Source organism: Trichoplax adhaerens, genomic scaffold (assembly GCF_000150275.1).
Source record: "Trichoplax adhaerens TRIADscaffold_13 genomic scaffold, whole genome shotgun sequence".
Taxonomy (NCBI): Eukaryota; Metazoa; Placozoa; class Uniplacotomia; order Trichoplacea; family Trichoplacidae; genus Trichoplax; species Trichoplax adhaerens.
The window spans coordinates 402,291-419,357 of record NW_002060955.1 but is presented as its reverse complement, the minus strand read 5'-3'; the positions used below and the strand labels follow the sequence as shown (position 1 = coordinate 419,357).

The 17,067-nt window shown below is 32.6% G+C and overlaps 3 protein-coding genes across 3 annotated transcripts; 2 read left to right on the top strand and 1 right to left on the bottom strand.

The window, feature by feature from the left end:
- Positions 1-391: 391 nt before the first annotated feature.
- On the top strand, positions 392-3,047 carry TRIADDRAFT_50795 (uncharacterized protein; the record flags this gene model as incomplete). Its single annotated transcript, XM_002116045.1, has 10 exons — positions 392-636; positions 772-847; positions 1,035-1,196; positions 1,269-1,372; positions 1,453-1,562; positions 1,644-1,741; positions 1,880-1,993; positions 2,113-2,224; positions 2,338-2,654; positions 2,808-3,047. The coding sequence occupies 10 exons, from the start codon at positions 392-394 to the stop codon at positions 3,045-3,047; spliced, it is 1,578 nt and encodes a 525-aa protein (XP_002116081.1).
- A 1,519-nt stretch (positions 3,048-4,566) lies between these two features.
- Positions 4,567-6,995, top strand: TRIADDRAFT_30260 (uncharacterized protein; the record flags this gene model as incomplete). The annotated part of the gene is made up of 12 exons (XM_002116044.1): positions 4,567-4,626; positions 4,733-4,856; positions 4,965-5,083; positions 5,222-5,278; positions 5,410-5,545; positions 5,622-5,663; positions 5,906-5,955; positions 6,115-6,179; positions 6,329-6,394; positions 6,489-6,547; positions 6,639-6,698; positions 6,784-6,995. 12 exons carry the CDS (start codon positions 4,567-4,569, stop codon positions 6,993-6,995), a joined length of 1,050 nt encoding a protein of 349 aa, XP_002116080.1.
- A 336-nt stretch (positions 6,996-7,331) lies between these two features.
- On the bottom strand, positions 7,332-16,842 carry TRIADDRAFT_59984 (uncharacterized protein; the record flags this gene model as incomplete). Its single annotated transcript, XM_002115962.1, has 18 exons — positions 7,332-7,454; positions 7,624-7,773; positions 7,994-8,119; positions 8,217-8,443; positions 8,551-8,590; positions 8,658-8,767; positions 9,339-9,474; positions 9,849-9,909; positions 10,723-10,787; positions 11,054-11,137; positions 11,356-11,447; positions 11,826-11,899; positions 12,902-12,990; positions 13,264-13,338; positions 13,490-13,673; positions 14,780-14,859; positions 15,619-15,756; positions 16,459-16,842. The coding sequence occupies 18 exons, from the start codon at positions 16,840-16,842 to the stop codon at positions 7,332-7,334; spliced, it is 2,238 nt and encodes a 745-aa protein (XP_002115998.1).
- Positions 16,843-17,067: the final 225 nt, after the last annotated feature.

Genomic DNA, 17,067 nt, shown 5'->3' with positions numbered 1-17,067 from the left:
TCGGGTCTTACACAAATGCTACATGAAACGAATAGCAGACCTTCCAATAAATGTATTGCACTGAAGTAAACTTCAATGCAGCTTGCTAAGGCATTTATTAGACCTCTTGATATTGGAATTATTAATTGTCGATGTCAAAATTAAATTACTTTAGTCAATACATAACATTCATATACAACTTACATATTATCACCATGTAAAATAAAAAAACTATAGTTAAAAGTTTAGTAAATTCATCATTTAGAATTGTTACCGATTTTGTATAATAGCTAGCATTAGTTTATTTTCGTATATACTCAATTGTTTCATGTTGCATTAACCAGTTTTCGTAATATTTTTGCCCATAGTATATTAATGCAATAATTACATCTACTGTACTTATAAATAGGGAATGGCTTTTACTTTGAAAGAGCGCCAGCTGATTGGAATCCATGGTTTGCTACCACCTACAGTATTAACTCAAGAGGTGCAAGTTCAGCGTGTAATGAATAGTATTAAAGTAAAGCCTAATGATTTAGAGAGATTCATCTACTTGATGAGTTTGCAAGATCGAAATGAAAAATTATTTTATCGAGTAATTCAAGATCACCTGGAAGAATTAATGCCTATAATCTATACACCTGTTGTCGGTTTAGCGTGTCAGAAATACGGTCATATATTCAGAAGACCTAGGCAAGTCAATACAAGATTATTACTTTATAAACACTCTTAATACTGTCATAACTACACTATCAATCAACTACAAATGAATACTTTCTGCTTCAATTGTAGGGGTCTTTTTATATCTATTTATGATAAAGGAAACGTCAAATCGATATTAAGATCTTGGCCAGAAATCGATGTTAAGGTAATATTACCTTTCAGACAAGTAGACATGATTAATTGAACACTTTATAAATTTTTACTGATTAAAATAACGCTGTTCAGATAATGCGCGTAATATATTAAGTATCTTGTTTTTTTAGTTATATAAATTTACTAGTTATTTGTCTACAAGTAATTAAATATTGCCAAAATTCACGCAATTTCTCTAGGCTATTGTATTTACGGATGGTGAACGTATTCTAGGTCTAGGAGATCTAGGCTGCTACGGAATGGGAATTCCTGTTGGCAAGCTATCTTTATATACAGCTTGTGCCGGAGTGAAACCTTCTCAATGCTTACCAGTAATGTTAGATGTTGGAACAGATAATAAGGTATTTACATTGAATTGAAAATAGCAAAGCAATCAGTTAGTTATGAACTTATTCTGCTTGTACTCGCAATAGGAATTACTCGATGATCCTTTCTACATTGGAATCCGACGTCCACGGGAAAGAGGGCCAGCATATGATGAACTAATTGAAGAATTTATGCAGGCAGTCGTCGAAAGGTTACTCTTAATAAAAAAATAGATTATCTCTAACAGCATCTAACACTAGCATAACTACTCCAAAAACGTTTAAATTCCAGATATGGTGAAACAACGCTAATGCAATTTGAAGATTTCGGAAATAGAAATGCTTTTCGATTACTAGATAAATTTCGAAATCGATTTTGTACTTTTAACGACGACATTCAAGGTAGTGTGCCTCCAAGATTATTTATCCGATTACTCTAATAGTGAATAATAATTTTGGCATGATATTCATATCTCGTTGCAGGAACTGCTGGGGTTACGGTTGCTGGTTTACTAGGTGCTATGCGAATAACGAAGAAAAGCCTTGCTGATAATGTATTCTTGTTTCAAGGAGCTGGAGAAGTATGCAATAGCAATGATCTCTTCTTAATCGAGTCATAAGAAATTCATCTAGAACTAAACTTATACGCAAGAAATCGGTTCAATTTCACAATACAATCTTAGTGCGATAATAATTGCTAAATGATTTTTATACACAAGGCTGCTATTGGCATAGCAAACTTGATTGTTAGTGCGTTAATGGAAGAAGGACTGGCTGAAAGCGATGCTAGAAAGAAAGTATGGCTAGTAGACTCCAAAGGCCTGGTTGTCAATGTACGATATCATTTTAAATATTAGTTGAAATTCTGTTTTCTTATTTAATGTAGTCCAGCTCTGTGACAGTGTAACTAGTGTATGCTATAATTTACCTTGATTGATTACCTTAATTGCAGAATCGTTCCAAAGGAGGCATTAATGAACATAAGCAGCCATTTGCTCATGATCACAAATACATTCCTACATTAGCCGAGGCAGTAAAAGTAATAAAACCGACAGCAATTATAGGTATAGGAATAGTGTAAAATAAATATAAAATTTTGCTATGATTTTAAAGAAATATACCCCTTTACATAAAGATGTCTGCTGAGGAAATTATTATCGTTTTTTTAAACTACAAGGTGTCGCAGCCATTAGTCGAGCTTTCACTAAGGAAATTATAGAAGATATGGCAAGAATAAATGAAAATCCAATTATATTTGCTTTAAGTAACCCTACTGCAAAGTCTGAATGCACCTTTGAAGAGGCCTATCAGTACACTAATGGCAAGTGCATCTTTGCTAGTGGTAGCCCATTCCCTCCAATTACCAAAAAAGATGGAAGCCAGATTATTCCTGGACAAGGAAATAATGCTTATATATTTCCCGGAGTTGCATTAGGAGTCATAGCAGCTGCTTCTAAAACTATCCCTGAATCGACGTTTTTAATTGCCGCAAAGGTATGTAGAACAAGATTAATTAGCAATCAATTTATACTGTATCGATGTTGCCATGCTCATGAAAATTCGTTATACCTATTAATTCAGATTTGTCAGATTTTTGATTGGTTTCTTTATTCATCTTTTTTTACCAATAACAACATTGGTTTACAGTCTTTGGCCAATCAAGTTACGGACGAAGACTTGAAACAAGGCAGAGTTTATCCACCATTAACAGACATTCGCAAAGTCTCACGTAAAATTGCCATCGATGTCGCGGATTACTCTTACAACATTCATTTATCAAATCGACTACCCAGACCTGCAAATACAGCTGAATTGATTGACTCATTTATCTACTCCACTGATTATGAGTCTTTCGTTCCGCATACATACGAATGGCCATCACTATAAAGTATTAAATGCTGCATGATGAAAGATTTCAGAAAGGTCAAGAGTATATCATGTGTATTTCGGAGTAGGAAAGATGAATCAGTTGTTACTCGCATGGACCGCTAATTCTTTTTCTAAATGTATACTACTTCGGTGATAAGTATGAATTGTCATCATTCCATCATTACAGATCACCAAAAGCCATCTTTAAATTAATTCTAGGTAAATTTTAGTCAAATTGCTATAATTAACGGTTTTATTTATTTCCACTACGTTGTGTACTTACTACACCGGCAAGCTTTCAATTTAATGTTAGTATCCCTATTACCATCTCTATCTTTTAATTGCAAAGACTAATGAGATTTAATTATCATGCGATAATATTTACTGGTACTTTAATGCCATGCCCCTCAATTGTGTCTGATGTATTGTTCATTTTTTCTAAATAAATTAAAATTCGGATGCTATTATATGATGTAAAAGTTATTACCGCAATGAAATTGAGCATAAACGAGCTAGAGCTGCATGTGTCAATTACGATAATTCTTGAACTGTTTTTACGTACCAAGATATGAATTTCAAGCTATTACAGAAGCCAGCATGAGTAGTTCCCTTCAAATATGATGATTTATCTATGCAACTGCCTAATCTGATCAGTTAAATCCAAGTATCTACAACGTCCATTCATCATAAAGTACTTCATACAGTCTGGAAAGAAAGGCCGAATCATTCTTTTCTAACACTTTCGGGATGAGAAAATGACGTGTCAATTTCTATCCACATTTACAAGATTATCAATGTGCAAATTTTAATCTTTTATTTTTCAAACTCTACTACATTAAAGAGCATGAAAATTACGGCCGTTAAGGCTACTGTGCATCCGTGATACTTATATCGTAGTGGAAATTCTCCTTAATCAACAAGTCCTCGTGCAAGCACAATCAGCTTGTTGAACCTTTAATGTCCTCTCTCTTTTCCATCGCATAATCTCCACTTCTAGTACCATACTTTTCACTAGAGCAGCATGCAATTACATTTTATACATCTAAATATACTACCAGATATCATAATATATTTATAGATTCCACTACAAACTCAATATAAGCAATGGAAGTTCATTCAAAGCTAGCAAGAAATGCAGCCATTTTCATGCAGCTTTTTCCCGATACGGACGTACGGACACGCGTCCATGGACATTCTGTCAAGGCTCATTGGTAAAAACCGAAAGATGTGCCCCTCTACCCATAATAAGCCCTATATTATAAACTCATGAATGCGTCTATTAACCGTAAAATGACCAGAAGAACTTGCATGAAGCTGATGTTACCATAGAGAGAACCAGAATGGCTGTGCCGAGCTCAGAGTTAAGATGGACTATGCTGTAAATTAATGAATTTATCCATCATCAGATAGTGAATACTGCGAAATTACCTACCATACTCGCTCTCTTAGGAGTTAGTTCATTGGAGAATCGTAAAAGAAAGAGATTAACCGTGTTTAATCTGGTTAAATTGAATTATATAATCGGCTAGCATCGATCATGCCTGTGACTTGTACTAACGATTGCAATCGAAGAGCAAAATTAAAAAGGCCCAAAACGGTAAGAATTGGAAGTGAAGAATGTATATAAAATCTAGCTGTTTTACAACCAATCTTGATTAAAGAGATTGGAGAACTAACGCATTTGCGATCGTTTATAATGGTAGGCTGAAAAATTATGCTTAGAATGTTTCTATCAGGCGTTTGAAGACGAAATCCATCGTACTATAGTCAATAATAAATTATTTCAGCCTGGGGAGTCTGTTGCTGTTGGAGCTTCTGGAGGAAAAGGTTAATTAAGGAAAGGATAGAAAAGTTTGGATTTAGAATCCTTTTAGTTGGCGAAGATCACGATTTTTAAATTCATACATCAATACTTTGCTTGATTTTATGCGATAGATTCTACTGTGTTGGCCTACGTTCTAAAGTTACTAAATGAAAGACACAATTATGGAATCAATTTAGTTTTACTCTCGGTGGATGAGGGTATCACTGGATATAGAGATGATTCGCTTGAGGTAACTATCTTGAAAGCAACATTATCCTTTTACTACTCTTTATGTACATCCTGATATACCCAGTAGGTCAAAGAAATCTCTACTGTATAGTAGGCTGGGACGAGTAAATTTCTGCTTTTATATATTTTATGACGATAGACAGTCAAACGCAATCAGCAGCAATATCAGTTACCCTTGAAAATTGTATCTTATGAGGTAATAGATTATGATTTCTAATATGACACATTCGATGCTATCTTCAGCAAGGCAAATCTCGCTACATTAGTATTCATTTACTTAGTTACAATAGTTTAATCAATTATTCATTCTCTGTTTCAAAAATCTAGGAGCTTTATGGATGGACCATGGATGCAATTGTACAGAAAATTGGCATGAAAAACAACTGTACTTTCTGTGGTGTTTTTCGTAGGCAAGCTCTTGATCGGGGTGCCATGCTTGTAAAAGCAGATAAAATCGTCACAGGTATGCTAATATTTCACCTTAGTATGATAGTCCATTACTTAATAACCACTAAAATGAGCTAAAACTGATTTGATAGGTCATAACGCCGACGATGTTGCTGAAACCGTATTAATGAATGGTATGACAAGTTTTACTTTACCGCTAACCTAAAATAAACTTGGACTACTACCTTGTTTTATCTATGCTTAATGTAGTACCGTCACTTTTACTAGCTTTGTATATCTGCACACCATGATAGTATTCGGAAGTTTAGATGACTATAATCATTGCATATTTAGGAGCATGGCTAATCACGATTATGCTAAACTCCAACATTTACTCTAATAATAATGGATTTAACATTTTATGACATCTATATAGTTTTGAGAGGCGATATTGCAAGACTTCGAAGATGTACAGCGATCATGACAGTAAGTAGTAATTTCATAATTACACTTGATTGCTACGGGTTGAAAGACGAACTTGATTGGTCTAAATTTTTTGCAAATACTTGCTAATGTTGTCTCTGATATGTCACACCGTTTATGGTGAAAATTAGAAATAGAATTTAATATATTGTATGGTAATAGGGGACTGAAGGAGCACTTCCCAGATGCAAACCTTTTAAATATACTTACGAAAAGGAAATCGTTATGTGAGTTCAGTGAGATTACTTGACATATATTTAACTGCTACGACAATAACAACGATAACTACTGTAGTATTGAAAATCTACAGGTGAATCAATAGCTATTGATTTCAAAACCTTAAGTGTACTGTATATTTAAAAAATTTTCCATCTAGGTATGCATATTTTAAAAAATTAGACTATTTTTCCACCGAATGTGTTTATTCACCAAATGCTTATAGGTAGGGTAGGCACAACTATGAAATAAATTGACGGTTATCCAAGTCTGAAGGCTTTTCAAAATTTATTAACTATGAAGTTTTTCTTGATTTCTAGAGGCTACGCTAGGGCTTATTTGAAAGACTTGGAATCTATTCGTCCATCTTCGATTGTTGGTCTGTTTACTAGAATGTTTTTCTGAGCATTAATTATATATGAACTGAAATTTATATTTTTGGTAAGCGAATCATTCATCTTGTATATTAGATATAATTCACTCTGGAGAAAGAATGTCCATTAAAAAGGAAGTTAAAATGCCAGAACAAGGTACGCATATTAGAAGTTAAAGCCGTTGTGTTAAATGTGACATTTTTGCAACCCTGACCGTTATAAATGATATTTCTTATCTTAGGAACTTGCTCAAAATGCGGCTATATTTCTAGTCAAAGCATATGTAAAGCCTGTGTTATGTTGGAAAGTCTAAATCGTGGACTTCCTAAATTAGCCATAGGGAAAACACATAAGGCCAAGGTAGTGACAATATGTAGTAATGCATTCCAGCGAATAATTTACAGATTTAAAATATTCCATGAATTGGAACGCGATGAAATAAAATTTGTTTGATATATATTATCTATTTTAGCTCGCCGGAATATTTGATATAAAGGAGAATGTAAGAACAGAAGCTAGCTGATAATGTTGTATCTGTAAAAGCCAATTTTTATTTACTTGTAAAATAAAGTCAAAGAGAAATAAATAATTACAACACGGGAGAAGACTGTTAGACTATCAAATCTAATGATTGACTTAAGCGAGTTTCAATAATTTAGTTGCTGTAAAATATATTGAGAAATGATTAATCAACACACTTTTATATCTGTCTTGGTTCAGCTGTGGTTCATTTTATACATATAATACAATGTGATAGAGTACAGCATAAATGAGAAATAACTTATTATATTAATATAATCGCTTATATTGGTGGCATCTGGAAATTTCCAGCATTTTGTTCTTATAAGCTTTCCAGTTTGTTGCATCTTGCCACATCTGCTGGAGGCTGTCCTCACTCGGATATGACTCGATCTATTTTAAAGAATTTAGACATTAGAATGAACTGCACTCCATAAATATTTATCGTATTGTATATATGTAGTCTACTGTATAAATAGCAAAATATTTCGAAATGGCTGCATGAAAAGTTCGCAAATAGCTGTAAGAAGATAAAAATTTTAGAAATATTTAATTTACTCACTTGACTTCTTAAATAGCTTTTAACGTCGTCATTGGCATAACGCAGGTAGAATTCTTTCGATATCATAATACATTCGGAACCATTACTAACAAGCGATAAGGATGGTCTATCAATTATTACACCCTTGTCAACCTCCAGAGTAGATAATCCCTAACAGTCAACGCAACATTCCATGTCTGATTAATCGATTAATACTAAGAGCTAACAAAAGCAACGATTTGGTGAAAGATTGTTACAGTACTACAACTTCTCTATATATTAATGAAAATGAAGTATATGATTAAAATTGAACTGATACATAAAGCCAAGCTCATAAAAACTTTATGCAACTCGGAATTCAATAAAAGAATGCGCAGTAAAGTCAACTCACAAAGCAATCCTTAGGCTTTAGCAGCTCAATTTGAACGACAATATGGCGTTCGTTGTTATTAATTTGACTGTTGATAAAATTTCGTTCGCTTTCTATTTCATCTACCTCAGGGCAGGTTTTTATAGCCTAATATAACACAGAAAAGAATGTGTAAATAGATTAATTGTGAATATTCATTATTAGTATTACTTACGATTAGAATACGTTTTACTGATCGCATTACCTTCAAGCTCAAGGCACGCCTTCGATTCAATTTTCGTGTATTATTGCCTTCATTTTTAGCCGTATGCTCTACACTAGTTTGTCTTACAATACCATTATCAAAAGAATCGCCTTTAATTTGAGTATGATAAAAGCTTCCATGTAATGAAGCATGATGAACGGCCTGGTTATTTTCCGAATCATCGTTTCCAGTGCCAATGACTGGCTTGCCGATGGCAACGCTAATATCTGTCATTAACGTTTTTCTTAGTAATATTTTAAGCTGTTTTTATACCTTTTCATTGCATAGATCTATCACTATAATGACACCTTACACTTATATCATAAAAACTAACCATTTAATGTTCTAGAAGGTTTCATTCTGCTCAATTTGGGCTGCAACAAAATGTTAATATTTAAGAAATTACCTAAATTAATAGACTAGCCAAAGTTGTATACTGACCTTTTCAGTTTTATCAATTTGGTTATCTTGTAACGATGATATCTTCGTAACAGCAGGATAATTAGCATTTTTCTCCGAAAGGGCTTCGTCTTCATCATCTTTTGGTGATTCTACGTTTTTATTGAGTTTTAGATTAGGGTTAGGGTTATATGATATTACTTGAACAGTCAGTAAGGCATACTTTAAACTATGCAGCATGCAGTTTACCGTTACGATTACTATCCGACGGGATTACTAAATGAGTAGTGGTATGACTCAATTTGGAAATTTAAAATAATGTTTGAGGTGGTTTTCATGTCCACATTTTAATTATTGCCAGATTGATATGTTCAAATAATAATAGCAAATGACATAAATGATACTAGACATTAAATTATTTATTTTTTAATTGCCTAGGTATTTTGCCTGCTAAATTTTATGATGATGATAATTGTAGCTGAAACTAAATCATAATAGCTTAGATGGCAAACAATATTAACTCCATGATTGTACGGTAAGATATATTAAGAAAATTAACCATTAAAAAATGGTCAGAAAGTAGTAGCTTCATAATACTGGTTAAAACCGATGAAAATAGACACACCGTGCGTTCATGTTAACAATTTAAATAAAAATTTTATATCCTTAAATACACTGCTGAAATTTTCCAATTGATGTTTAAGCTATCTGCGTTATTTTTACCTTTATTATTTTTTAAATATGGCAGCAGGCTTGGTAGCAAGCATTCTCCGAGATTATTCAGTTGGTTATTGTTTGTCTTTTTCTTGTTAAAGTATGGTTTTGTCGGTTTCATCTTAACGACAACACTACAAGATCCCTAAATAATGAAATTTTGGATGCTTATTAAGCTAAAAATTTTCACACCAAGTAGATCGAACATATTATAATATTACTTTACCGTAATTTATTGATTATTTTAACTGATAACGTTACCAATTCTTGAAAGAAAATTAACTGCGATAAGCTTATACAGCTGTAATACTTATTATCAAACATGCAATAAATAAGTAACTATAACGCTAATTTATGCATATGTAATTTAATTATTTTAATACACTACCAATACGTATTACGCAACCCATTTTTCCATTAAAATTACTTTGATTTATTTCAAAATATAATATTATATGGTTACCACTACTTCAATGCTATTATTTAACGGAAAGAAACAATAAATGTTTCATAACTTACCGAACGAATAACATAGATCCAATCCGATAACTTGCTATCCTCAACGATCACACATCCTCTTCTGATCATGTTTATTCAAAATTTAATTGCAAAATTAAAATCCGTTCAGTTTCTATAATAATTAATCATCAACAGTAGAGCCATACCTAAAGTAATGAAGCTTGCAGTTATCTGGATGCAATGTTAACTTTTCGATTGGCCAGTTCTTCATACATTCTAGTTGACTAGGTTGGTAAAAGATGATGTCATGAATGTTAAAAGTTGTAATAATACCTATCCTTAACTTAGAAATCTAAAACTATCCATTAGCTGTTTGAATCAGCGATCGATGCAAGAATTGCCAGAGTATAATCGCATTTTCAAGTCATAATATAGCCGTTCTATTTTAAACTAATGCTTACTTACAAGTATTACGAAATTACGAGGCGCAATATTAGTTTTAAAGCTGAGGTTAAAGCTTTCAATCACTTAAATATGCAAAGCTAAAGATGGTCTAGTATTATTTCTTATTAACTGAGGGCATGTTATTATATGGAGGCAATGACAGCAACTTAAATAGTATAGGAATAGAAAATCAAAAGTGAATTATAAAGTAGAAGAAGCATTAACATTAGAAATTCTCAAAGGAAAATAAGCCGAATTCCTATCAATGAATAAAGGTTTATCAAGTATAATGCCATCCGAATGAGCTATCGTACAACATAAATAACGGAGTATTGACAGTAGCAGAAGTATAATTTAGTTAACAAAATGTAATTTAGTAAGGGACACTTTAATAGCCCCGTTGCAATAGTAAATGCAATCACCTACAAGCGATGATAGACTTCTATCCAAACAAAATTATAGCCACATAACTAATATCTTAACGACTTACGAGCAAATTTGGATATATTCTGCAGCTTGGCCTTCCTTTTCTCGCAAAAAGATGGCGTTAAAATCCTGTCGAGTAAATAATAGCATATTATATAAATACACTGCAATAGTTAAATATAAGGATAGCATAGCTTTTGCCTTACTAGCCCTTCTATGCCGTTAATTTTTAAGGATTATCATTTTTTAATAAGTAGAGTAATTTAACCTGCACTACTAATGATACTGTGACACTTATTATTAGGGGTTCGTATAATAATGTGCACTAAAATCTAATCAAGTCGAATTCTATTTTCTCTATCAGTTTAGTAGAGCACGTATCAATTATCTCTTACATCGCCATCAATTGCAATTAGCTGCATTTTTTCTACGCATGTAATTGTATATTCTCGCTTTCTTCGATATAATAAAGCAGTTTCCTAACCCATCAATGAAATTTGAAATAAAATTTTTAAAATAAACTATTCAAGATAGTATTGGATAATGAATGTAATTTATCGACTGATGTACACTATAACTGTATGCGATTAATTCGTAGGAAAATAGTCTATAGCAAAAGTAGACAGCCAAATTCTTGGTGCTTAAATATATGGTTGCAATGATAAAGTGAACAAAATTCCAATAAATCAGACCTTACCCCAAAAGTTTGCCCTCGCGATAAAGTTGCAATATCAGCTGATAATCCTCCTCCCTGAAATAGGGCATTAGGCTTGTATTGCGTGACTTTAGCTAAATCATTGCAGCAGAAAAGTCTATCAAATTTATGGATTTATGCAATGATGTACCATCTTACTGTTATACTTAATTCTTACGTATCTACTGAAAGTTAGTGATACTGAACCTCATCGATCTATATTGCAGTATAGCGAATTAAATAGCAATTAAATGCTATCCACTTTACAAGAAATATCTATTATTATCAAAGCAAGTATAGAACTAAATGTAACTGCGAAATTTTGAGATGTAGCAACAATTTATTAACATCGCTAGCTAAACTGAAAAGCTTATGATATACCGGTATAACTATACTGTTCAAATTTTCAAAAGCAAGATAGGTTGCTTACTTAGGCTACTATAAATTAATTCGAATAAGATGATGATACAAACCCATTCCTGAAATGATGATATAAAAATAGCTCGCTGGATATCCTTGACGGATGAGTGTTTGCTCCGGTAAAACTCTATAATGCCCATTGGAATTTGGTTAGCAATTAATTTAAAATAACTTGCTTTTCGAGCAATGCTTGATTTATGTGTATTCTAACTCAATTTCTATTTCTATTAAAATTAAGTCAATTGTATAAGGAATTATCTGAATATTTTACATTTCACATGGAAAATCAAATTCTTGACTCATTCCATCTCGCTAGATCTTTAGCTAAGAAGACTCCCATAACAAAATCAATTTGATATGAGCGATATTAATCTCCATCTACGGGTAGCACTTATTAGCTAAACTGTGACACTGCACGAATAATGATTACTCAAGTTTCATATCATAATTCGATCGATTTTCAGTAATTGATGGTCTTATTTTCAACATTTAGTCTATGATACAGATTTACGATTACGACTCTACATATATGGTTAGTTTGATAGCTAGTTATTATCCAAACTTTACTATCGATCGGATTCATTAAAATAGCTTGATTCATGGTTCTCTGGTAGGCTATGGCTTAGTTCTACCTCGAAATTAGGCTATGATTGTAGATTAAAAACTGGAGATATACTTTAGCACGAAATCAATAATAAATTTCCTACGCTCAAGTAAGATTTTATTAACCGTAATCTCGTTCTCAAGATCTGATCTGAGGCGGCAGAAATTGAATAATTGATCATCCCGCTAATTTAATATAAAAATTTAGCATTTATAATGCCTTAATTCTTTCTCGCTGTTTCCTTACAGGTAAATTGCAGACGGTCATTAATGACATTTCTCAAGTTGGAGTAGAGTAGTATTCCAATATGAACATTAATACCTATATCTAATAGACTGCAGTGATGTGGGAAAGTTTGGAAATAAATTTTTCGCAAGGTCTCATTTGGCAAAGTAAAAACTGCTCAGTTTTCACCTCAAGACTTTCGCTTTCAGTTTCATCATTCATCATTAGATACTTGAGAAGCATCTTAACTGATGTAAGTGCAGTAAAAGCTATGAAATAAAATTAAACTCTTTCACTTACTCTAATAGCCAGCCAACACGGCATATTTCTCGTTGGACATCAAGAGGATATTCGGAAAAACATTCCAATGTTTGAAGCGCAAATAAAATCTATTCCAAATCCCGACAATAAAAAAGTGATTTTTTTTATTCCATAAAATGAAAAACTAATCGGAATGGACCATATAGGTAACGAATTAATTCATTTGCTCTCTAGAACGCTATACTTATCCCATAAAATGGCGGGTTATAATAGAACTAGAAATCAAGTGACTTCGCAATTAACTTAATCATTATTGTATTTTATCCGCGAAATCAAGACTAATATAATGTTAAGCGGCAATTGGCTAAGGGAAAGATTAATATGGCGGAAAAAATACTGACCATTTGCAGTTGTTCTTTGCCTCTATTCTGTGGTGACTGACTTAAGGCCAATTTGACTTCTTTATTAAGCACCATCTATAATCCAATAAATAAAATAGGAAAGATTAGTCATGAACTTTGAAAGTTAGAAATGATCCTATTTTGGCGCTACTTTAGCGCATGTTATGCTTCATGATTGGAGATATTAGTCGTTAAGGAAAAAAATGTTGAAATGGAATTGTATAACCTCTCTCTTCGCCTTGTATTGCTTAAAGTCAAATGTTACTTGGCGATTTGTCGATACAAATGTAGGCATTCGCTTGGAACTGCTACCAGTAGAAACGAAATAGCCTGGCGTGCGAATTAATTCTTTGACTGGTTTCTTGACCAATTGATTCTCCATTGGTAATTCATCAGAATCTGCACTGTATCTAAGGCGAAGTAAAACGATGAATTATTCTTATAATATGATTGACACTTTAGAATTAATTCCATTTTGGATAAAGGAAAAGCCTGTGAATAACTAATATCCTTTAAGTAAAATTCGAAGGGATTTCAACATCGGAAAGCTGTATAAGGGTCATTAATCAAAGTGATAACTGATTTTATAAGGAAACTTTGACTACAAGCACCAACGTGATTCAGTTTGCTATCTATTGCACTTCTACTCGAAGTCAAAATGTAAATTATTCTTGTCATATCATTTATACCAAAGAGCTAATTGAAATTTGAATGAAGGCAAAGTCTACAAAAAACTAATATTATTTCAAATCAATAATAATTTCAAGTGGCATAGAGCTAATTTTAATTTTTCATGAAGGAAATATCGGCAAAAACAGTTATCATTTCGACTAATGATCTCAAATAAATAATTAATAATGGTAAGCGATTTAGAACATTTTAACAACGTAAATTAGTCAATTCAAAAACTAAATCATGAATAATAAGATAGGGAGAAATTACGACCATCAAACAGAGGAGAAAGGATACTGCTAGATTAAGTTGTTAAACTACTGCTAAGAAAATACGACTAAAGGACGGATAGAAATTTATAAAGTTAGAATATTGCCTTCGTATTAGCATCATTAAACCACAGAATACTACCACCTCAATGGAAGAGCACTTGAAAAGATCTCAGCTATGGAGATGTCATGCGATATTAGCACTAAAGATTGGCTTAGAAGAGAAAATAAATTAATGAAGAGAGAAATTAAATTATCAACTCTTATAACTCTGTTGGTTTTAGCGCAGCCAAGATAATACTGACTAATCTTAAAGGTCGATGTTGGCTTAAAATCTCTACTAATTAATATCTTCTTAAGAGAATAATTTTAGTATAGATGATTGATATTATTCTAATAATTTCTTTTCAATCTGATTTAAAGCCTAAAATCCAATATTGATCTAAAATTCAAAGGACTAATATTGCATAGAAATGTACCAGACGTTGAGAATGATAATGGAATAGCCGGAAAATAGTGTAATAAACGGCAAAAGATCTTTGCTGAAGTAAAATAATCTTCTCTACATAACTTACTTATTGGTTTGAATCGCTGCATATTTAATTTTGATTACCATTAACACAAATCTGGTTGCTTTGCGAAATCTTTTCTTAGCCTAACAACAACAATAATCCATTTAGTATTCCGTCTTGATATCATTTCCGACAAAAAATGAAAAAAATTTTTTCCTTTAGTGATACAGCAAATTAAAAATGATTAAAATGGAATAAATATTAAACCATGAAATTACTAATTATAAGCCGAGAAATAATTATTGACGTCATGATTATTTGAAAGCCAAATGCCAGCCACAATAAAAAAAGTTATTTTATGATTATTTAAGTTCAAGCTCCTCTATAAAAGACTGAATTGAAGTAGTATTGGACAATATTAAATTAATCATGGCCATTTCTTCTTTCAGGATATGTAGAAGTATCGATACATGATATTGATCAGGAGTAGTTTTATTTTGCCAAAGTAGAACACCTTGCATCGACAATTTCTTCACAGTATTAAAATAAACAAATTCGTAGCTGTGCTCAACAGATTTCTGACAAGGTAATATTAGTTTTGGCGAGTGCCTAGCAATACTATTTCTGATATAGTTTAGATACTGTTTTTTATCGCCCAAATTTCCTGGAAAAAATATCAAACCTCTTTGTAGAAGATAAAATGATTTAAAAAATCAATTCTTATTCTTTCCATAGCGACGGTGTTTATTGAAAAAATAATTGCATGTTGACATAGACGAATTCATATTCGCCATGCTCATGATTCTCAGCTTGCATAAGTAGTTTATCGAATACGGTCGATGGCATTTTCGATTTTCTGAAGCTTTTTTTAGCCATTTATTTGTTGAATAAAGTATTCTTACATGGTTCACACCTTTATAGAAGGTGGCAAATGCTATTTTACCGTAGCTATTTAAAGTTTCTACCCTACTAGAGAAATGTAGTCGGCATTCCTGTTGGCTACAGAATCCTTGAATGGATTCGTAGTGAGCAAGTTGGATCTACAGGAATCTCAAAACCAACAATAATATTATATTATGAAAAAAGCAGAAAAGCAGTCATCTATCCAATTTTTCTATATATTGGATCGAATGTGCTACTTTGAAGCATCCGTCAATACCATTCTAGCTGCTAGAATCCTTTCGAACTGAATTAGAAAATCATTCCTGTCTGATCTCGAACTTTTTCTTTTTCATATCATAGCCATTTTTTAGCGCCGTTGTGTGTATTTCTTTAATCAATTTCTTCTAATCGATCTTGCCATCTTGATCATAGACGTTCTTTCAATATCGTTCTATTATCCCATCTGATTCTTACGCTGATTTTCTTAGTAGTCTCAAAATCTCTCTATGTTAAGTTTCTGTACTATTTTTTTTCTGTCGATAGACTACGGAATATTGATGTTTGTCCTTTATGGTTTACTAGAGTCCTACTCCTTGCTATGGAATAACTCATTCTACCACATTTCAAATAGGACAACGATTTTAGCTTGAACGTTATGCAAATTGAAATCTCCCTATTCTGCGTCATAAACTATCTGTGCAAACTATTTCAAAACAAGATCAACTGAATATGTCAGACTGGTGGAAATTTGTACTACTATACACCATTCCTTCCCTAATTTAAAAATTGCCCAAGATGAAATTGTTTGCAATACTGATCTATTATAAAACAAGTCGACATGTACAATGAATATAATATACCGTAAAACGCTTTGGATTGGAAGGTAATGTGCCACTTCTTGTACGATGGTGTTTGCTAATGGATCGCAAAGGCTTGATTAATTTCTTTTTCTCTTCTCCATCGGTACTACAGTCATCCGCTATCGATCTAACACTACCTCGATGTGAACTGGAGAAAGAGCCTCGTATGATTGTTGGCGTGGATAATTCTTGATTGCGATACCAATCAAGATGATGAAGATGATGATGAACTTCAGCACTATCGATATCGGAAGTAGGGTTATAAAGTGGCCTTAATGATCGGCGTAAGCCAGAATGATGATTTTTATCGAGGCGAGGACTTTTCCGATTGGAAGATGGATTAGGTGATCGACTTAATGGCGATAGTAAAGGTCTTGAATTCATTAGGAATAACTTTTAATCTTTCATTCTCACTAATATCATTCGTTCACCATCAATCCAGTCAATCACTAATGGGATCGATATCAATTCAAAATCCAAATTTAAGATATCACCTCACAATTGTATAAAATCTTACTTACACTATTTCAATATCTTTTTTGACTCCTTTTGAAAATCTTTCAATAACTCTTCTTTCATCGAGTAAGGCACTAGTGTAGTAATTTTAAT